The sequence below is a fragment of the Poecilia formosa genome, unplaced genomic scaffold (assembly GCF_000485575.1).
Source record: "Poecilia formosa unplaced genomic scaffold, Poecilia_formosa-5.1.2 Scaffold186, whole genome shotgun sequence".
Lineage (NCBI taxonomy): Eukaryota > Metazoa > Chordata > Actinopteri > Cyprinodontiformes > Poeciliidae > Poecilia > Poecilia formosa.
Genome location: NW_006800125.1, coordinates 178772 through 202095, shown reverse-complemented (window position 1 = coordinate 202095; position 23324 = coordinate 178772). Strand labels below are relative to the sequence as shown.

At 39.2% G+C, this 23324-nt stretch overlaps 1 protein-coding gene across 4 annotated transcripts in view; it reads left to right on the top strand.

The window, feature by feature from the left end:
• The window catches only part of LOC103147616 (retinoic acid receptor gamma-A-like), a 56701-nt gene that overhangs the window by 13645 nt on the left and 19732 nt on the right, over positions 1–23324 (top strand). For 2 of the 4 annotated variants that reach the window (XM_007566045.2, XM_016678632.1), the window contains exon 2: positions 3043–3420. In XM_007566045.2, the coding sequence (XP_007566107.1) occupies positions 3225–3420 (196 nt within the window). In that variant the 5' untranslated portion in view covers positions 3043–3224. Of the gene's footprint in view, positions 1–3042; positions 3421–12573; positions 12675–14146; positions 14620–23324 lie in introns of those variants that run through there. The other 2 variants (XM_007566047.2, XM_007566046.2) reach the window with 2 other exon arrangements.

Below are 23324 nucleotides of genomic sequence, written 5' to 3'. Positions count from 1 at the left end.
GTGAGAAACTGCGCCGTGTACTGTAGGCGCTTTGGCGTGTGTGTGGGAAGACATGACGTGGACGGATTTTACTCTAATAATAGTCGCTTAGATGAAAGCAGAGGAGAGGAGTGAAATGTTCTCAGCGGCGATTAGGAACACGACTCGTCGTAATTCGGTTCAGTGAAAAGACACAACACGATGGAAATAAGTTGTTATATTTCGGCTTCTGACCATTTAATCATACACCAGGAGCTGGCAGGCTTTTATTGTGGGGCCAAAAACAAAAATTGTCAGCAGTAGACTGCAATGAAGAATATTTACTACAAGCACGGACATAAAGATGCACTTCTTGTACTTTCTCATGGGACTGGATCCGTAGGACACCATCCTCAGCTGCTCTCTTAAAGGTGCAGCACGTAACTTTTATAGACAATATGTTTTGGCTAAAACTGCCACTATGTTGTGATAACATAACATGAGATAATGAGATAGGAGCTTGATTTTTCCCCCCCTAGATTTTCTTTTTTATATAGTAACAGTTAAAAAAATACATTTTTTTTTAATTATAAAAGTTACATACTGCAGCTTTAAACCAACCATTTAACATTTAATAAACATTCGCTAACAAAAACTAAGATTTTTTTTAAACAACTAATTAGCAAATAATTAGTTGTTATTTTACATTTATAAATAACTGAATATTTATTCATTGGCCATGAGGGAAAATGTTATAGTGAGCAGAAAGCCAACACTCCTCATTTATCTGACCTACTACCACTAGTACCAGGGTGGAACACGGTGGTGGCAGTGGCATGATACGGGGACACATTTCCACGTCAGTGACAGGTAAGCAGATCAGGTCTGATAGAAAAATGGGCCCAGATAACAGGGCAGAACTAGAAGAAAACGTTCTAACACTAACTTTATAGAGTGTGAATGTATAAATGCACACCACACTTTTCAAATATTCATCTGTGAAATAATTTCAGAACTTAGATTTATCAAAATATACAATGCACCTTTAATTAAATTAAAGTTGGATTTTAATGAAAGTAATTACAGTAAAGTTGTACGTGAAATAACAAACACTTTGACAGCAACCACCTGACAACTCCACTGCTGCTATAAATTCTTGGTGAATTCATCGTAGTGCGGGTGTGATTTTCTTTACATTTGAAGTTCATGGGGTGTGAATACTTACTCGAGACACTGTGGGTTTCATTAGGATGCTTTCCTGCTGGACTTACAGTAACACCTCACGCATTCAAATAGTTTTGAATAGAAGTAGGATTCCTCACAGAAAATTACTTTGAACCAGAATTCTCCAGTCATTTTGCTTCTTGCACAACTTCAGATCAACACATCCAAAAGTATTGATGCTGCTGTGTAAATCTCGCCTACCTGCTGGCAGTTTTGAGCAAAGCTCTGCACTGGTGGCTCCTGAGGAATTTGTCCCTCTTTGCCTAAATTTTTAAGCTTTCCTTAGTGATTAGTTTAAACTGTGAGGCAAATGGCATTAAGTGATATGTCATTTGTTAATTATAGTCATGTTTTGTTTTGTTTTTTTGAACAGCTATCCAATAGTTTTTACATCTGTACTCAGTCTGAGATCAAGCCTCAATCAGAGCTGTCAGGGTTAGTGGAGTTTACTGTTTGTGTGAGTCTAATCTGTCACTAAAGTCAAAAGATTTATGTTTTTGCCTGCACCCATGCACAGACAAGAGAATGTGACCTAATTTTGAAAGAATAGTTTGTTTGTTTGCTTGCTTTTTTAATTCAGTAAAATTTATTTTGTTTATTTGAAATGCAACTCGGAGTTATTGAAAGTAAGACATGTGTAGAGCCATTATTCTCTCACACTGCCTCTTATCCACCCTGGGTGTTTGATTCCCATGCAGACCCAAAACAACAAGACATTCTTTGGCCAAGCTGTATTTACCACAGATTCACCACAGAGAGCTTAACCCCACCCACTCATAAATTCACTGAAGGGGGGCAGGAGTTACAGAGAAAGATGAAGGAAGTGCTGCACATTAAGCATTTCTGACAGAGTTATAAGCCACAATGTGACTCCTGGGAAACAAACAAAGGAAGATTTAGGAGCAGATGTTCTCATCAGAAAGTTGTCAGCAGAGCAGATGAGGCTGGGCCTGTGTTTGGTGCGAGAACGCTAAGATAATGTGTGTTTGTTCTAGCGAAGGGTTAAAACTGCCCAAGTTGCGGCTGACTGTTTGTGGGCTGGCTGACTGGAGTCAGGCTGGCAAATGAAACAGAGAGAGCCTTTATGATACACTACTGCTGATTGAAATCATATGGTATGCCTGAAATTACTTTACTAGTCGAAAAATAAAAAATAAAAGGCAACGCAACATTGCCCCCACCGTTCCCGCCTGATCTTCTGACTAGTCTTCTTTGTTTTGTTCTTAATCTTCTTTGTTTTCGTTTTTCTCTTTTAATATTTCAGCGATGCCTCCAGCCCCGTTCCCAGATATCCTTCATAATCTCTTTCACGTGTGAATTACTGAGATTTATTCTACATATCGTCAGTGTTTTACGGTTTACATTAGTGTGATTTTAACCTGAACCGACTGCCACACAATTTATGATGCTGAGTACGCATCTCTTGGCTGTTTCTTTGTTCAGTGACTGAAGTTTGGACTGAAACTTTCTCTAATCATTTTAGAGCTTTATGTTTTATTTGACTTAACATACACTGCTGCAGTTCCTAATAAAGCTCAGCTATTCTTCATCTAAATCTAATATAAACTGAAACTACTGTTAAATGAATGAATGGGGAATTTTAACATAGATAACTCCACAAAAACATTGCTGATCCATTTTCAGGTGGAAAAAATGACACAATATGTTTTGGATTCAAGGGGTAGCCAGGAAAAATACTCATGATTATTATTATCTTTTTTTTTTTTTTTTGCATCACTAAAATAGCTACTTACTTATACCAGTTATTTATTATCTATTGCATTTGATAAACATTTCACATTTTATCTTGAGTCCTCCAGAAATGAACCTTCTGGCCTGTATTTGCTTCTTTCCCTGCAGCATTCGGACCTGGACAGGACTTTGCTTCCCGCCTCCCTCCTCAGCATCGCCGCGGCCGGACAGAAGAGCAGCCAGCAGCTGAGCGGGGCTGAATGGCACTACCCCGATTCAAAGTCACCAAACGTCCCTGACAAAGAAGCTAAAGAGGAAGACAAAGGAAACAAAAAACAACAAAAAACAAGATGAATAAGCAGCCACACTTTTTCACAATGGCAACGAACAGAGAGCACCAAATGCGTCACATGACGGGATTCTCTCGTGCCATGTACCCCTTCACCTTTAACTCCATGAGGGGTCACTCGCCCTTTGACCTGCTGGCCAGCAGTCACCTGTTTGGACGTTTTGGAGCGGACCTTCCCAAAGAGATGGCTGCGTTGTGTAAGTAGAAACATAACTCATCTGGTCTTCCACACCAACGTTTTAGCAGTTTTTATTTCTGCTGCAGGCATAAATAAAACTGCTGTCTAACTAGCAAACCATGGTTAGATATGGTGATGGCAGCAGCATGCTGAGGGGAAGGAGAGTGAAGCTGGACAGAGTTGATAAGAAGAATTAAAAATGATAGAGGCTGAAAAAGACGTCAGACTTGGGGAGATGATCATGTTCCTGCGGGACAAACACAATATGTTTAAATCAAAGTTTATTTATTTATTTGCTAGAACGGTCCAACCAAAGTCCAGGTCGTCTAATATGATTAACCTTGAGATATTCTGCAACAAAGAATGGAAAAACCTTTCTCAGCATGTTCAAAGCTGGTAGGATAATACCCCAAAAAGACTTGTAACAGTGAATTTTTGGTTTTTCTTCAATCCCACACTTGTTATGTTTATTTGTTAAATAACAGCAACAAAAACAGTTGTAAATCAAATTGTGAACTCCACAAAGACAAGCGCCTGACCAGAGTTAAACATCAAGGACCTTCATTCTGTGAAGCATCAACTTTTGAATAAAACACAAATCCTTTTCCTTCCACTTAACTTTACCACTTTTAGTCCTAATAAAACAAAGTGAAATCTGCAGTTTTAATGCGGCAAAATGTGGAAAAATTCAAAGAGATGTGAATACTTTTTGCAAGTACATCACATTGGATTTTAATATGTAACACTAGAGTATCTGTATGCAGCACTTTGGAGTTCACTGTAAGATGTTCAAATGGAGGAAGGCAAAGTCGGGACGCAAGAAAATCAATTTCTTTTTCCACGCACATGACGAGCCTGCGTGTCGAATGTGGGTCCCCTGACCGGCTATTTGGGGTGCAGAACAGAGGAAACTCAGGGGCCTCGGGGCAAATGTGTGACTCTAGTAACGCATTTAATCAGGAAGAGGAGAGGAGAGGAGAGGAGAGGAGAGATGGGGGGAGAGGAGAGGAGAGAAATTTTTTCCATGCGGTAAACCAGACAGATGGCAGTAAGAAGGCAGGCTGGAAAAACAGTCAACATAATGTGGTCCCTGTTTGTAATTTTCTGCTTTCCATGGCAGTGCTCCAGCTCTTTATATTTGAACCAGGACTCTCCTCAAGCAGGAAAGTTTAGGCAGATGACAGAGTTTCTCATTTTGTTCTGCACATGGAATTCCCTTTCTACCACAGGGGGCGCTGTTGCACTTCACATTGGCGATTTATTTTCTTAAACTGAGGACATGAAATAATGAAAATACGGTCAGTTTGATGGGTGAAAAACATTAAGATTGATTTTGCATCTTAATGAAAAGTCTGTGTTGTCTTTAGGGCAACACGTGTGTTATTCATGGGCATGAATATTAAAATTAAACTCTGTCCTACAGATAACATAAAGAAAAGATAATTTTTCTGGACACAGTTTAAAAAGAGATTTATTTCTTAACAATTGTATCCTAGTAGCTCTACAATAGATCTTTAAAAAAAAAGGTTAAAATCCACAATTATTTGTTGGTATATGAAATTTTTGGGACTCAGATTGATCGCTGCAGGGCCGGATCTCGAGAGTTTTCTGGGTTCAGGTTCAGACTCACTGAGACCTTTGGGGGTTTTTCCATTTCTTCATTTCATTGTCTTTGACTGAGATACTCAGAATCCTGGGAGGGATTTGTGTTTTTTAATTATTTATTAAAAAACACAAATCCCAAATTATTATGGGACTGGTGCAGCATCAGTCCCATAATAATTTTTCCTATAGCATGATGCTACCCGTATCACGGTTTACCCAATGAACAGTAACAATGAATCTACATCTGAAGACTTCCATATTTACTTTCAGAATAAATTATATGATAATATCTGAGTTTTAGATTTAAACCAACACAGGTTTAAAACAAAAAATCCTGGTCTCTGTAGCTCCTCCAGAGAGATCAAGAGTCCTTTGGCTGCTTCTCTTACAAGTGTTCCTCCTTGTCCCCTCTGTCAGATTAGGTGGATCACTGTGCATTTTCTCTGCCTAACTCAAATAAAATACATTTGTCGGTGTCACTAACTACAGACACGTTTCACTGATGACCTATTTCTGAACTCCTCACTTTAACAGCTGATTGGTAGAAAGCCACACTGACTGACTGGAGCCCACATGGTCACTGTGGCTCCCTGGTTTCCTTTCTCATTCCTTTTTTCTTACTAACAGTCCTCGTGTTTCATTTTCTTAGAGAGTTAGATCCAGGAGGATTACTGGCATCTGTAAACTTTTTCCATTTCTCAGTGGAACGTCTAAATTTAGATCCTCAACCCCCTGGCGAAACAAAGTATAATGAGGCTTATGTTTAAAAAATAAAAATAAAAATAGCTGCCATCTAAGGATAGTTTAAAACATACAAACAAGGAAAACATTTAAGTTATGGCAAAAAGAAACAATACATAGTAATAACATAATAAAGTTGGCTCTGTAAACTAAGTTTTCTTCAAACTGACGTGTGGTTAGAGAGGCTCCCCTGCTGTCAGTCACATATCAGCTGCACAGATAGCGGTGCGAGTCCGGCAGTGTGTGTACGACATGTTGATTGAGCTGCTCTAATCTGCTGATCTGAACTCTTTCTCTGGAGTCCTTCTGGAGGAGGGCTGGGGCTCCTGCAGGCTACATGCTCTCAGTGTCTGATTACATCTTTCAGATGTTGCCTCAGGGGCTTTTACTGATGCTCAGGCAGAGATAGAAGGAGAAAGGGGCAACATTTAAACAGATAAAGTGTCACATGTAGAAAAGAGAGACTCCTGGTATGAAACAAACCAAGTATTAATTAAACGGTATGTACTCTCTGTAACCTCTTGGATGAAATCTATAAGTTTTCTAGATTTTCTACAAACAATGCATTTTGCACTCAGGTTATCTTTATCTGATGTTTGGATTTGTTGGGTGATCTGAAACATGTAAATGTAACCAAGAAAAAAAAAGGAAGATACTTTAAATCTGTGTGGGAAAAGTTGTTGTTTTTTTCACAACTTTATATGCAAACGGATTTATGTGTCGAACAAAATGCAACATGAGGCTTATTATCCAGAATAAAATCTTCCTTTGGGACCTACAAATCAGTGAATGTTTGAACAGAAAAAAAAAATGTTTTCTTAATTATTTTTAGACAAAAACTTTCATCAGTCCAACTTCTTAAATGGTATTTTGTAATATTGCCAATAGCAAAATAAACTTTTCTGTTGTTTTCAAGTCTTAACCCTCATTATACATGCATAAATCTATTTGATCTATAAATATTTATACTCTTATAATACATTTATTTTTTTCTTTCCAGTTCATAGTTATTCATGGTTAATGTTGGATTAAAATGGTCACAAATAATGATACCAGAATCTGGTAGTAAATATGGGAATGAACCAACTTAGTACAATGTTTTTATGTGAGAAACAAGGAATTAATTATTATTATTATTATTATATATTAATAGTCTAGTTCTTTAAGGGGATTCAAGCGTCCAGGAACTCTTAAGTAGTAATTTGTGACTTTTGGTTTCCCTGGGGTATGAATATGGGACGGCACAGCCACCCAGCTCCTCTCAACCACACCCGAAATGCAAAAGACGAGACAACGTGACATTAAAATGAGGCAGACGAGTGTTTGTCTCTGACAGTGAGGACATGGATACAGGCACATTTGGTTAGAGCAACAATTAAACATTTTAATCACAAACAAAGTCTTTTTTCTGAGGAAAAGGTCAAATAAATTTTCTAAATCTAACTGTTAGAGACAGAGCGCGACCTTAGCATCACCAGGTTTCTACTCTGTTACATTCATTTGAATGTTTTCAGAAATACTTATTAATCTGATAGAGATTAAGTCGTTTTAAATCACTTGTAAAGGAGACACTTGGCTTTCACATATAAGGAGATATCTAAGGACTCACTCGTCCATTACATCACATCTGCAGCCATTCACAACACTGATTTCAGGGATTACAGATGTGAGCCAGAGGAGCTATAGCTCATTTAGATGTTTAGTGGTTTTGCTCAATATTCTCATGTTATGTTAAAAGGAAATTGAAACAAGAGCCCCTATTATTTGCAGACATCCCAAAGGTGATAAAAGGTTGTTGTGGCTGCATGCCCAGGTTGGTGGAAATTCTTTGGTTTTCATTATGAGTAACTCTGCAGCTAATAAGCTTGAATTAAGTCCTTCTTTTTTTTTTCGCTAATACAATGTGAACCAAAGGGTACATGGTCCCAGTAAAAGCTGGATTTATGAGTAAATTCAAACCAGACGCTTATTAGCATGAGTGCAAGTCCAGACTTTGTTGCCTAATGAGATGAACGTTAAAACATCTCCAGATCTGAAGTTGGTGGTTATCCACATGAAAAGCACCCTGACGTGCGTTCACTGATTCAGTAAGTTCTTGCTGAGCGGGGATGTGGTAAAGATGCATTAAAGGCTCCTTGACATCGGCCCAGAACGTCTTGGAACTGCTGCAAAAGTAGAATAAAATCACTGAGTTAGGATAACATTAATCTTTTTTAATGCATGTCGTCAGAGACACCAGAGCAGTTCTGAATCAGACATGGGCTTAGAAAAGGTGATGCATGCTGAAATACTTATTTAAAAGAAAATATGGGGCATAGGGGGAAGAGCTAGAAGGTTTCTGTTGGTGTATTAAATAATCATTTTAATCAGAATCAGATTAATAGATTAGAACTCATCTACATTTATCCACACTTGAAATCTAAAATCGCACGTGTGCACAGTTCTGGAAAACTTAAGAGACCACTTAAAATGATCAGTTTCTGTGATTTTGCATTTTATAGGTCTAAGTTTGAGTAACATTGTTCTTTTATTCTATGAACTACTGACCACATGTCTCCGAAATACCAAGACATTTAGTATTTATGTGCAGAAAATGAGAAATAGTCAAAAATAATGAAAAAGATGCAGTGCTTTCAAACCTCAAATAATGCAAAGAAAACAAGTTCATGTTTAGAAACAACAATACTGATGTTTTAACTCAGGAAGAGTTCGGAAATCAACATTTGGTGGAAAAACCAGGAGTTTTTCAATGGGGTTCTCTGCAGTGAGCTCTCCATTTTTTTTATAGAGCTGCATAACATCAGGTGCACATGATTAGTGCACATTTTTAATCCGCATTTCTAAACATCTCACAGTTAGTTTAAGTCACTCCTGACGGCTGAAGTGAGTGTGAACTTCATGGTGAGATCTAAAGAGCTTTCTGAGGCCTTCAGAAAAAAGATTGTGATGAATTTTAAAACAGTTCCTCCAATGTATGAAGAGTGGTCTGCAAGAAGAGGACATTCAAAACCTTCCCTGGTCTGGTTGCTAGAGCAAGTCCACCCTAAAAGCAAGATGCTCAAAAGTGCACCTCCAGTGGACTGATAGTACCGTTGATGTGAAAGTGGATGTCTGTAAGCTAAGTAAGCGACTGAATAAGTTAAAATTTTATTAGAGGTATGCAAGGTTTGCTTTTATAAGAAAGACTAAAGTTTGCCACAGAGAACATAACCCAAGAACAGATCTTTGTGGAGAGCATTCTTTGGACTGATAAGTTTCAAATTATCTTGACATCACAACAGAAATACAACCAAAACCAGAGATAGCGTTCCAGAAACAAAAAACCTCATGCAAACTACAAGGCATGGAGGTGGAAGTTTTATTGTTGCTACATCAAGACCTGGTCATGAGTTGTACTGTGCATCGGACGAAACATGAGATCATTTGTAAGAAACAAACGCTGAAGCAGAACAGGACCCCAGAACATGACAGGGACCTGAAGTAAATCCACCAGGGATTAACTGAGTGATTGTTCATAAAAACAAAAACCCTCAAGTGTCTCACAGCTGAGAGTCAGGAGCAGGACAAACTTTTCTTCAGCTGATATCAGAGATAAGTTATGAGAAAAGTCTCTCTTATTGCATAAGACAAGCTGTTGGGAGGCAGGGTGTCCTAACCTTTCCTGTTGATATGCTTTGTTAAATGAGTAAAACAAAGTTATTGCTGCAGTTTAAGTGCAAATAAATCACTTTCCCCTGAAGAGAAAGACAATAAGAGGGCTAGACATCAGCATGTTTATTCATAAAGAACCGAATGTTTGACAGTGTCCTAATTTTTTCACGTAACAGTAACGTTTGTGCCGGCGACATCTTGTTCTTGGTCGTATTTTGAATCTGAGTGCGTTTTTGAGTGTGTGTGAGGTGAATGTGATAGTAACTTGAAACTAAAGGCTCAGAGTGAGACTTGTGTGTTTTCCTTTCTGTCTGTCATCACATGCACTCTCTTTAAGCACACACATAATTGTCAGCATGTCTACACACACACACACACACACACACGCACACACACACACACACACACACGTACCCACCGCCACTCTTTCTGCTGCACATTCCAACACCCATGAATATCACAAACAGCGGTCTTGCGCTCACATTTCATTGCTTCACATTTGTGACCGTATCGTTGCGCTTGCGAACGGCCGCTGCTGAACTTGTGCAGGCACAGAGAAACCCATTGTTCAGTCTCGTATGTCTGTGTCTGACATGAGGACTGGACTTTTATTGGAGAACAACTCCGTCCTCTCACGAGTTGGATGTTTGAAAAGCTAGAATAAAAACTTGTTTGAAAGTGTTTTACGTTTCAAAGAGACTCACTTTGTGTGGATGGAGGAGGACGAGTGAGCCTGTGTGTTTTTTTTTCTGTTTTTTTTTTAGGAAAGTGATCCAGCTATTCCATTTATTCGCATTCCCTCAGCGTATTTATGTGCTTCTTTTCTCAAACAGCAACAGGGGGCAGGGTGCTGTGAGGCGGGGAGGCTAATTGTCTCAAGGTGTGGAGGGAGAGCTCAGCGGGCCGATGTGGGGCAGCTCCGCTTCCAGCGGGTGTGTGAGGGTGCAAACAGAAAAACAGGTAAATACTGGAGGGACGCCTGCAAAAAATAATCATCAAAGAAGGGAAGGAGAATAATAGATTCACTTGTAAAAATAGGGAGAAACATCCATTAATATATTCAAGACAGAGCAAGAAATACAAACAAAAAGTGTAGGAAAAACAAAGACAACAGACTCTACACATAAATATACAAAAGACGTGTGGAGAGTACGAAGCCACAGGCAGGACAAGTTGAGTGTGTATCTGCGTGAAGGTGGTGTTGGTGGTTGGGGCGGAGGGGGGGGTGTTAGGGCCCCAGTGGGGGTTTCTTCCAGAGTTCATCTCTCTTGAACGAGGGAAGGAAAGGGAGGAGGTGTGGAGGGAGGGGGAGTTTGTCTAGTACACAAAGTGTCCAGACTTTGCAGAGTTTGGGGCTGGCGCGGCCCGCCTGCAGCACTGTTGCACTTCGGTGTGACCGAGGGGAGGATAGCTGCATCCAAAGAGTTCAGTTCGATAGAGACCAGATAGTAAAGACCTGGAGGTAATGAGGGGAAATGACCCACACAGAGATCATTTTAATAAAAGTGAACTGAGCTGAATGAGCTGCGACCAGTAAAACAGTGAAACAGTCCAAACTGGAGCCAGATAAACATGTGAATTAGTTTTTGATTTCCTCTGCTAGTGAGAGGTACAGGTAGCGTTTTATTCTTGAGTTAGTTTATTATTTTAAACAATGTTCCTTTTCTTTAAAGCTGCCGTCAAAGAGTTAGAGATTTAAAGGAACATTTTTAAGACTTAGGCCTGCTGATATCGATTTTACTTGATTCTGTTTTCAATAAGTTTCACAATTACCACATTCAATATTCACTTTCTAATTCCTGGATGTATTTGACGTGTAACTGTCTTCACAAATCTGCAAAATGTTATCTTAACCCGTGAGTAAAGTAAGTTCCCCTTAAGCTACAGCTTAACTTTTTTAGCTGCTTTGTGACTTTATTTATCGCTGTGCATCAGGAGTGTGTTGTTTGCCTGTCTCCTCCGATGTTAAGTTGTTTTTATTCCACATCACTTTGGACAGGTGCAATTAATGTTTTTAAACGTGCTTTGCAAATAAACCAGCATGATATGGTAGCTTTTTAAACTTACATTTTATCTGAAAATGTAGACGTGTATAATATCGCAAGATGCTATTTTAATTTAAAAGAAAAAGCTCTGATGTACTTTGAAAAAATGCAAATTGTATATGGAGCGGAGGTGATGTCACCCCATGAGAGCAAGAAAGCAATCGGCGTGACACAGCTCTTTCACTACTCCTTAAAGACAAAGAAAAGTTATTAGCATTGACATTTTAATCTGTTTTTAGTGTTTTAAATTAGCTGTCAGCACAGTTAGTATTGGTAAATATCAGTCACTTTATTCTCTTTCACTGACTTCCAAAAGTCTAACAACATTTCCAAAACCAGTATGAGAGCTAGAACTGGACTCTTCAATATTATAAATCAAACCCACTTTGCTTTAATATTATCTGGTCCTGATTATCTGCTGGGGTCGAACGCTGTTCAAGGTTTATGAGCAGCTGACATGCGTCTGTAGAAAATAGTTTCCTTTTAATTTACTACTTATACTTTGGGCTTCTTCTGACTTTAGTTTTCACTTTTTTGGTATTTCTACTGGACTTTTGAAGAAACAAGACATCTTAGAAGTTCAACTGTTTATATAACATCCGCCTGTAACCTTATCATGCTGCTGGTCACCAGCTTGGTCACACACACTGCTGTGGGATGGGATCTCGATCCTCAAGAAACAAATTTTTATCACAAATTTGTCACTTGTTCTGGTCATTGTAGCAAGAGCAAGGGTTCAGTGGGTTGAGGTCAGAACTGCTTGCATGTCATTTTATTAATACCAGCTGGTCAATAGGGGGCGCTGGAAAAGGGCGGTGTATCTCAAAATGACCTATAAACATTTTTAAGAAATTGTATTAACCTGTTTTCCTTAATAGCATGTGCCTAAATTTAATCTGATTGAGAGCATTTCCCCCCTGCTAACTGTCATCCAACAGTAAGTTACCCCTGACTCCTGTCAGTTGTTTTCTGGGGTTAAGCTAATAGCGCCCTAGAAGTTAAGCTAAACAGCCAATCGTGTGTGGTTGCTATGGAAAAAATAATAGACATTTGCCCAATCAGCATCAATGAATTTGATGTCTTTGGGGAGCTCAGAATCGCTCCTGCTGGAATGCTGGAAAGTTCTGGGTTGTCATGGTGATAAAGTTGCTAGTGGCGACAACGGCAGTTTGAATGACAGAGCAGAGGACTTTCCTGATAGCTGGTAACACTCTCTCTATGGCGCTGGATGGTAAGCTACTGTTTCATTCGTTTTAGCTACTGTATTACTGTGCTACTTTCTGTCGTTCACTTTTTCTGTTCATCAGCTGCTGGGGTCATTTATTCTTTGTTGGAAATCAGTTATGAATGTTGCTGCAGTTTATTTGATGCTTATGTCGCTCTGGTTAGCATAATGCTAATGCTGCTCTGGATAAATGTTGCTAAGATTTCTTTGAGTTGCTCCTGCTGTTATGTTAAGGTTTTGTTGACATAATGATATTTGTTGGGTAGGATGGCTTTTCTGTATTTTTTTTTCTCAATTTTGAGTCAGTGTTAGCTGTTGGCAATTATTTAATTATTAAATACTATACATTTTGCAATTTTGCGATCCGATCTTTTCTTTTTAGCTAATCTAACCCTTCGTGCTATTTTGCTGTATGGAGAATGTTATATTATTGTGGAAGTGTAGGAAGGGAAGAGACATTTATTGGAACTCAGCCCTATCAAGATTTGTTTCCACCAGCTGCCACTGCATTTCACTCTGTCACTCTGACATTCTGGAGATAGTCTTTGATAAATCCTGCTCTGTGGGGGCTCCCGGTCCATCCTGCAATTATTTATAGCTTGGAGGATAGAGTTTGATTTCTAAGAGAGGAGAGTTGCAGAATTTCCACACCTGCTACTGCATTGTACTGCCTCCACCGAAAACTGACCAACATTCACAGAGACGATTTGGCAAGTTTGCACAGGTTCAACACGCAACTCTGGAGCTCAAACCAGAAATAAATAACCTAACTAATGTCGAATAATTAAAGGAGAAATCAACAGTGCATAAATTTCATTACAACACAGTGGAAACCTCCACTTATCTGATCATCTGCCCATCATGCGGTTGATTTTATGCACACTTTCATTGAAATTTAAGACACTAAGTTTAAGTAAATTTTATTAAAAAAAAGAACAACAAACAAACAAATGACTACTTTAAAACCATTCTGCAGGTTATGCATATTTGTGAGTGAGGTTTTTGCATTTACACATTTAATGAGCTCACTGTACTTTCAGTAAACCCAAGTTACAGTGAAAGTTGACGCGCTGGTTGGAGTACTTCTCTCTGTCTCTCTCTGCGTATTTTTCTCTCCACTCCAAATTCAAACTGATCTGTGCGAGTTGGGATTTTTAAATTTTACTTTTGCAGAAAGCAACTCTGCTTTGCTGGAGAGAACACAATGAAAACCGAAGCAGGAAAACAAAAAAAAAACAAAAAAAAACAAGGATAGAGTACAGGGAGACAAAAAATATTCCTTTTCATTTTCTGCACACGAAAAATAGAGGTGAGTTTGAAAACTTGGAGCGAGAAAGGGAGGGACACGGTGTTTGGTGTCTGGTCAATCAGAAACAGGGACACACCTCCTCGGACTTGTTTTCCCTCCCTGAATCCCACCACTCCTCCCTCCCTCCCTCCTCATCCCCACCACCACAGCAGATAGTTGGCTGTAAGTGTGCTGGAGTGTGAGAGGCCCACGGAGCCAGCAAGAGGGGAGGTGAGATCAGTTACAGCAGGCAGGGCGAAAGCAGGCAGCCAAGCAAGTGATCTAGGAACAGAGAAAGACTGGAATAAAGAGAGGGATAAAGAAAGGGAGGAGAAAGAGCCGACAGAAAGACGAGGTTTGGTTCATGTGAGGGGGGGGGGAGCAGGACGGGACGACCAGAGGGCAGTGGCAGACAGATAGGGAACACCTGGACCAAGCAGGGCATTAGGTTACTCCACAGGAAGCTCCTTTTCTGGGCTCTTCTCCCAGCTTCACCGCTCTCTGTGATCTGACACAACATGTTTGACTGCATGGAGGCTCTCGGGCTGGTTCCTCGGCCCCTCTTCGATGTGTCCAGGCAGGGCTCCTGCATGCTGGGCAAGGCCACCTCTTACTTCTCCAGGCTGGACCCTTTCGCTTGGAGCGGGGCGGGCAGCGTTCAGTGTGAGTCCAATCAGCCTTTAATATGAAGAAGCAACAGCAGTAACTCACTGTGTGTGTGTGTTGGTGTTTGTGTGTGTGTGCGTGCGCCACTATGCTGTTGCTGTGGGTTTTGTTATCACGGAGGGAGCTCTCTCCACAGGAAGTCAGATTCCTTTCGATTATATGTGCCGGTTCTCACCCTGCAGCTTGTTTGTTTATGTGCTTAGCGAGCTTTGTGAGTGTGACTGAGTGAGTCGGGGAGTGTATTTATACATCACGGGGTTTGTTTTCTTTATGAATGACTTCACATGATTGACAGCTCTTTTAAACAATGCAGGGAATTAACCCGGTGATGTGTCCAGAAGAGAGCAGAGTCCAAAACAGAAACAACACTGACAGACTGACGGGAAATGGGCCTTCAGATCACATGCTGGCTGACACACTCAATCACAGAGATGGCGTTATTTACGCACAGACAGCGGTGCTGAAGATAAATGAAGACGACGACAGTATGACTAATCTCTATTTCTTTATTTTGGACGATGCAAACTCTTCCCAAAACTTCTTAATTGTGCAAGAGAGCTGTGGGGGGGGGAAAAAAAGAAGAGAGAAGTCAGTAGCTGACAGATAAAGTAAGAACCACATGATTTCTGAACCATACAAGCGAGACATTCTTCTGATAGCTGCTGAGCAGAAAAGGCACAGATTGCATCAGGCGTTCAGGTGTTGTAAGAAATCTAATCGGCACGCACAAACACTGCCAAGATAAAGAAGAAAATCTCACTTTATCTGCCGGAATAATGGCCAGTTTCTTTCGCTGCTGCCATGCGGTCTATTCTTGCGCTTTCTGATATAATCTTTGACTCATTTCGCAGTTTTATTCATCGCTTCTCACCAACCAGCTAAGATGTCCCTGAAGAGCGCCTTTCGTCTATTTATCTGTGGTAATTATTCAGGTACCAGCGCATTAAATGCAGTCGAGTCCGCGGCGCTCGCTAATGATGATGGATGAGGAGTCAGGATGACAAACACCACAGCAGGGCCTGTTTCAACTCGCTGTGGAGCTTTGCCAGATGCCAGCCTGAAAGACAAATGTCCACAAGTGCTCATTAATCTTTTTTTTTTTCTTACTACACCTTAAATTCGGCTTAGTTTCTCGTTTTTTTTTGGTTATTTTTAGCGATGATTGTTTACCAAGCAGTGCAAAAAAACAAAACAAAAAAAAACAATTTTCCCACATAGTGGAAATGTGTAAGTTTTTCATTGAGTAATTGTGGAGGATTTTAAGGAGGATTGTCTCCCGGAAATACACGATTTACTCGTCTTCTGTTTTGTTTTTAAGTGATGCCATCACATAGTGTTGAACTGTTAGCTTTATTTTGCAGGTAGTAAAACTATGATGAAATACTTAAGTTATTGGTGGAAAAAAAAGAGTTGAAGTTGGTGTTTAGTGATGGTCAAATAAATCAATCACTTCTCAACTTGTGTAAATAGAAAAGTTTATGAATATTGTTTGGTTTGTTGACAAACTTATTAATGATATCTGGACTAAACAGGTGTCATTCGATTTAAAATTTAATTGTTTTTATGATCTGGGCAACATGAAAATACTTTCTTATTAAAGACTTGTTCTATAAAAAAAAAACAAACACAAAAAATTAAATATTTTCCTGTCTCTCACTATTTTCTGACACTACCTGGTGTCTTAAAATCCCTTCTGTGTGCCTGTAGTTTTTCTTTTTAATGTCCTTTATGACAATTTCTGCATAGAGTCGTCACAAAGATGTTTGGGTATTTTTTTTACAACCTAAAGATGCACACTAGTAGCACATGAGAAACATATTATCCACTAGGTATTATGAAGAGGCTCCAACACAACGGAGAGGGGAAAAAAAATCAATTGCAATGGCTGGGTTCATAAAATGCATCTTTAACGGCATGAAAACGCCAAAGGGCGACAGATTTAGTTTTAGGAATGGCAAAGACGTAAATTTAAATAAGAAAAAAATTCCCTAAAACACACACCACCTAACCAAATACAATGGATTAGCATAACCAGGATGAAGAAAACTCAAATTCAGGTAGCCCAGCGAGATTAGTCCTCATGAAGAAATCCCTGTTGAGTAACACACTGCTGCACCTCATGTTCATGGTGAGCTGACGGAAAGACTTTTATCTTTTACAGTGCCTCTTTTAGGAGAATGACAAATTCAGCTTTTTGAAAATGTTTCCAGTGGTGAAACACACGCATAGCTATTCTGTGAATACTCTCTTAGTAAGGCAGCACAGTTGGAAAACAACAAGCAGCACATCTGTTGAGCAGCAACATGCAGGCTAACCACAGACAGCCCTGCTGGTTATCCAGCTGATGTCTGATTATTATGCCTGTACTTCTCTATGAAGAGCATATTATTCTGCTCTATAGGGATTTTATTTAAAATTTTCCTTCTGTGTTTATTCCATATTTTTGACACCAAAGTTAAAATGAAATAAGTGCTCGTTGTTATACCATGACTCTAATCGTCAGTGTGTTGTTTATTGGAAATAAATCAATTAAAAAGTAATTGAAATGCAATTTGTTGTAAATTTTCTCAACATCATAAAATAATAGTATTTTTACCATGAGTATGAAACTATGACTCTCCTTCTGCCCATTTGATTGAAGATAGTGATGAATGTCAACTTTACTGGAACTTCACCATTCTGCTGTGTATTTGTTCCTGTGTGGATCAGTGCAGCACCTCTTTGCCTCCCTTTGTTCCCATTTCTTTAGGTATTTAAGACAGCAGAGACATGCCACACTCTGCCCACTCTCCCCCTTCCCTCTTTTTTTCTTCTTGGTGTGTGTGTGTGTGTGTGCTCATTTTTTAGCTAAAAATGCATGTTGAGTCTTTGCTCGCATGTGGATCGCCTTTCGCACCTCGTATTGTGTAACCAAGCACCTCTAATGAATCGATCACAATAAGAAAGAGCTAATTAAGTGATTTAGCTGGCGTGTGTGTGTGGACGTTTGGCTTTTGAGAAAGGCGAGAGCTGAGAGAAGAATAGCAGGATGAAGCTGGAATTTGGGATTCAAGGTGTTTCATGCCTCCAGGGGAAGTGGTCGCTCCTCTTCATTCACTGATAATCTCTTTTTTTTTTTCTCCTGGCATCCTCTTTAAAGTTGTCTCTTCAAAGCTGGCCAGACAATGGACCCTCATATCATCACAGAGACGGAGCAAAGTTAACTGCTAAACAATAAGGAGATGCTGCTGCTGCTGCTGCTGCTGCTGCTGCTGCTGCTGCTGCTGCTGCTGCTGCTGCTGCTGCTGCTGCTGCTGCTGCTGCTGCTGCTCAGTGACTATTAAGCTTAGTCGCAGCAGTGACTCGACTCTAATCTCATCTAAAAGTTAGGGGTCAGCATGCCATGTTTGTTATTCTGCTGAAGAATAATCCTAATAACTTATTTAACTGATCACAATTAGAATTTAGTGTTAATATTAGAAAAATTTTTTGTTAATCTTCCATCCCTCTGTTGTCTGTACCTTCTTATCCTTGCAGGGTTGTGGTCCTCTTTTTTTAAAACTACTATTTTTCTTTTATTATTGGATTATATTTGCCATAAATTTTCTGAATACCATAAAACAATTTTACTGTACTATGACAATCTAATATAACTCCATGTTTACTCTGAAAGATTTTAAGCCATTTTATTGCAGATAATGACAAATCATAATTCCACCGTATGTGTATTGCATATTTACTTGCATAGGAATAAACTTTTGGTGCTATATTTTGATATATTTTGCTATATTTGTTTTGAGTTATTATTATTGATAATATTAATATTTTTATGTACATTTTACATGATTCAGTATCGTTGATTACATTTTAAAAAAAATTCTAAATAAATCAGTTTATACAACAAGTGTTATTTTTAGGCTTTTTAAAAGATAAACACATCAAATTCTCATTAATAAATTGATGCAATCAGTTCAGTCTTGTTGACAGAATCAAATCTGATTACATGCATTACAGTCTGGACCCTGTTGTGATGCAGTGCAGCCAAATTCAGTTTCTAATGCTGTTGGAAACCAGTCATTCTGATTGCATTCAGTCACTGACAAGCATGAGGTGAGAGTGGGAAGGAAAATCTTCTTCTACTGTGGAAAACCTGCAGTTTGCGAGCAGGAATCTCTGCTGGGAAAATATAAAGCCATCAGGTTTCTACTAGTTTTACTGCCTGCTGAATATGGAAAATTCCCCACAGTTGTTTTATCAGTGATTGAACATTTGATCTTAAACATTCGTTTTCAGAATGGCTGCTTTCCTGTGGTGTTTTTTATGAATCTCTCTGTCACATTGAACGTTGTTATCAGATTATGACAACGTTCAATCTAGCCGAGTTCTCCTCTAGCCCAGAATATCTCCGGCTAATTTTAGATCCAGACTGTAGTGTTTATACTTTGGTACTTTTCTTCAATCACTTTTGACACCTAGATGTTTATAGTAATAACCTTATCATGTCAGAAAACAGGAAAACAAACAAAACAACAACCTTGATCGGTTTAAAACTGGAAGAAGTAAATATGAGAATATTTATGTTCTGATATCATCAGGGGAAATTGTAAATCTTCGTCTAATTTTTAATTTTGATGTGTTAAATGTGCATAAAACTAAGAATAATGGATTTCAAAGTTTTATTTTAGCTTCATTTGGCATAGCTTTATGGTTTTCAGAGTTTAAAACAAATATATCCGTTATGTGGATAAATGTAGGAGCAATATGAAAAAAGACACATTTCCTCACTGCTATTCAGTGCCACTCAAAATAGTCCGACATGTTTGTGGATATATTGTAATAGCGGTCATGAATTTTAAGTGTTTTAAATAAGCTGCAACTTTTTGCATAAAGTATCAAATTAGGATTCTGAATTAAGTATTGCTTTGCTTAAATGGTCAAGGTAGAAATATCCCAACTGAGTTTTAAAATACTTTAATCTTTTTTTTTTTTTTTTTTTTCAAATTTATTTGTCAGATAAAACATACCATTGCTTATTATATAGTTTTTATGAGCCATACTTATTTTATTGTTCACATTATTTAAAATTGGAGTTTGATATTATCCCTTTTTAAAGAAATTTTGAAACCGTCAGAAACGAGACATTTTTATATTATTTTGTAGCTGATTGTTTTTAAGTTGTTAAACCAGTCGTGTTGAAACTTGTCTCCAAGCTTGGCATCTCCAAACCTGCCCTCAACACATATCAGCTTTCATAAACTTTTTTTTTTTTTTTTTTTCAGTTGTTAAAATGTTTTAGCCCCTTTCGAGAGTTCAAGGAAAACAGTAAACAGGTCAGGGGAACGTATATGGAAAAAAAACTGCAGCTGGGTTTGGTTATAACTCAATATCCTGAGCTCTGGACGACTCTGAGGGGCTGAATACGAATCAACACATCATTCAAATTATTTGAAAGAATCAAAACTATTATTTTATTTCTTCCTTCCATTCACAGTGATGCACTACTTTGTGTTTGTCTCCCCAAAAATTCCCAATAAAATACATCAATATTTAAAGTTTGTGGTTTTGATGTATCAAAATGTGAGAAGGTTCCACATGGTTTCTCTGACCCTGCAAGCCAAGAAGAGGAAATATAGAGGCTATATGGACTGTAATATCAAAAAAAGAGAAAATATAAACCCATCTGTGTTTATGGGGTGTTGTAAAAGAAAGAAAGGGACAAAAGGGACAGGAGGGACAAACTTAAACTTAACAACCTGTCACATAAATGCAGCCTCCCCCTCACTCTGCAGACAAACTCTTCACACATGCACGAAAATCCAGACCTAACTTCCAATTTTCTAACGTTTGTCTTGTTTTACCATTAAGTTATCCTCCATTGGCCCATATCTCTGCTACAAACATTTTAGCTTGGTCTCTATTTTACTTTTTGCAAGATTTCTTTCCTGTACTTCTAGCAAGCCTGTGTGTGTTTGTGTTCTTGCCTCCTTTTCAAGTGTTTGGTGTGTGTTTTATGGAACCATCTCCTGGACAGTAGCCCGGTTTTCACAGGCTTCCCTTTAAAAGGCGCTGCCAATGACAGGAAGGGCTCCTCCTCCTCCTGCCAGGGCAGGAAGGCAGGAGGAGGACAGAGGGGGGAAGAGGGTTATTAGTGAAGGTCGAGCTCGGGGAGGAAGGCGGAGGGGAAGGAGTGCCTCTGGTATTGAACTTAGAACAGCTGATGAAAGGGATTGTATCTCAGATATGTCCCATCTCCTCCCTGCTGTAATTACCTACTCAGCATCTTTGACACTCGCAAGGTTTTCGATCAGCAAACAGTGACACATCCATTTGAAAAAGACAGTTTGAGTTTTTATGAAAGACTCTGAGGTCATTTTATTTAGATTACCTTTTCAAACAGACTTGGTCCAGTTATTTTGAGCGCTGCGTTTCTGTTTAAGATTTCTCCCAGTGTTTCCTCGCCGCGTTTGTTGTTGCACTCCAAATCAAATGGAAAGAAATCACATGACCCATGCATCCATACATCTCACACACGCTGCTGAACATTTTGTGGCTTAAGATGTTAGACAGAAGCTGGATTTATTACCAGAATAAATGTTTTAGAGATTTAGATTTGCATTTTAAAGCAATTTTTATTTTCTTTTACCATGAATAAATTTTAATACAATTATCAGTGAGTGGTTAACACTGTTCCTAATATTTATTGCGATCAATGGTAACGGATGTGTAGAGAGCTTTTTTCATTGCTTTCTATAGGAAAAGTAATGGTTTAATTTTAGTACATTTGTTCAAGAAAGAAATACCAAACAACATTCACTAGTGACCAACAAGTTGACGTGTCACAAGGCTTGAGGAAGCAGACGGCGCTCCAGGTCCTCTACAGACTGTTGAGTTTATTTTCTGGGAAAATATTTCTTCCTTTTGCATCTTTTATTATGCGACCGACTTTGGTTTTATCTTGCTTAACTGTGTATAAACCATTAAGGCTAAAGCAAGTCTACTCAGAAATATGACTCCAACTTTCCTCTTACCAGATGTGAACAGGCTGGACCATGTCCAGAACCAGGTCTTTTCAGGCCGGGCCAGAAGAACACCTTTAGGATCAGCTCTCTCTGTGTGTTTCTGGGCTCCGTGTTCTGCACTCTCACAATCTAAACTCCTGAAAACTTCATGCCATCATAATGTGTCAGTCAAGTATTTTGGTCTCACATATTTGTCAGAGCACCAAGACACATTGGGCTTTTCACACTGAAATATCAGAACTGTTACTCACCCTTGGAGCCAGATGGACAAATAACTCCAGGAGAATGTGAAGGTGTGTCTGCAGCACACAGTGATTCATGTTTGACTTTCAATTGAAATGTTTGACTACAGAGAAATCACAAAACCCTGCTTGCTCAAGAGCAATGAAAGATTAAGTTTTGCTGTAGTGTTGAGTAAATTTATTTACAGTTGTCTTGATTTTCTCACCAGTGCCTATAAAGCATCACTTTCTCTCAATGTTCCTGTTATAGCAACACTTCAGAGCCTCTGGTAGAGAAACAGTCCCACAGCATCACAGACGCTCTACCCTACTTAACAATGGGCATTAGGAACTTTTCAACTTTTGTTTTACACCTGCAGTGTTAGTTGCTGAAAAGCTGAATTTTAGGCTCATCTAATGATTCAAGTTCAAGTTAACCCAGTAGCACTCAGTTAACTCCATATGCTTATATTTGTGATGGTAGGACAGAAAACAGTTTCATGTAGGCAGCATCCATAGGTTGTTATGGAGACTTGGTGAAATACCATTTTTTGTTTCAAGTTGGAATATTTTCATCTTCATCATCACCATCCATCCACGATGCATAGCGGCACAATGAATGTCACTTTGTGTTCAGACTGTACTTATAGCCAAGGTTTTAGGCCTGCAGCTTTTTACTTGTTGCCATTTTCTGAGCTATGAAGATCAGCACAGCCAGGTTGGCTTTGAGGAATTACGTGTTTGCCTCTCTTTGTCATTTTGAAGAGTGACTAAGAGAAATGGACCTCTGTTTCACGTCATAAGGAGGAAAAGAAGTAGCAAGACTAAAAGTTACGAGGCACTCTGATCAACTTAAACAAGTGCAGAACAGTACAAGTTGGAACCTTTTTTTTGGAGGAATATTTTTCAGAATAAGTTTCCCCCTGCAGACTTTTGTAAATGACTAATGCCTTGATTCGGCTGCGACTCTCTGTCCTGTGAGCTGATAAGGAAGGTGTCTCCTTTCCGAGGGGCCTCTGTTGTCTAAACAGGGATGTGCTGATCCGACAACAACCGCTGAGGAAACGGCAGAGGAAAGAGATAGACGCGTGGAAGTGAAGCGAAGGAATGTTGCGCGGTATTTATTGCATGTTTTAGTTGCAGCTATGAGTAAATGAGGCTTAGATAGAAAAATATGCTGCGTGACAGATGAGATTTATAGTTTTGTTGCGTATGAAACTCTTTGTGGGAGTTGGCGGATGGAGGGGATTCACACGAGTCCCGTTGTCTCCTCTGTGTGCTGACTGATGGAGTGACACAGTGAGGGGTGAGCTGTAGGTTAGGAAGAGAGAGGTATTTTTTTGTTGTTGTTTTCAAGGCTGAGCTCAGTTCAGGGTGATGACAGCTGCTGACGGTTCTTGGCTCCTCGCCCTCTTTCTCCACACCAGGTAAAATCCCCCCTCCTCTCTCTCTCTCTCTCTCTCTCTCTCTCTCTCTCTCTCTC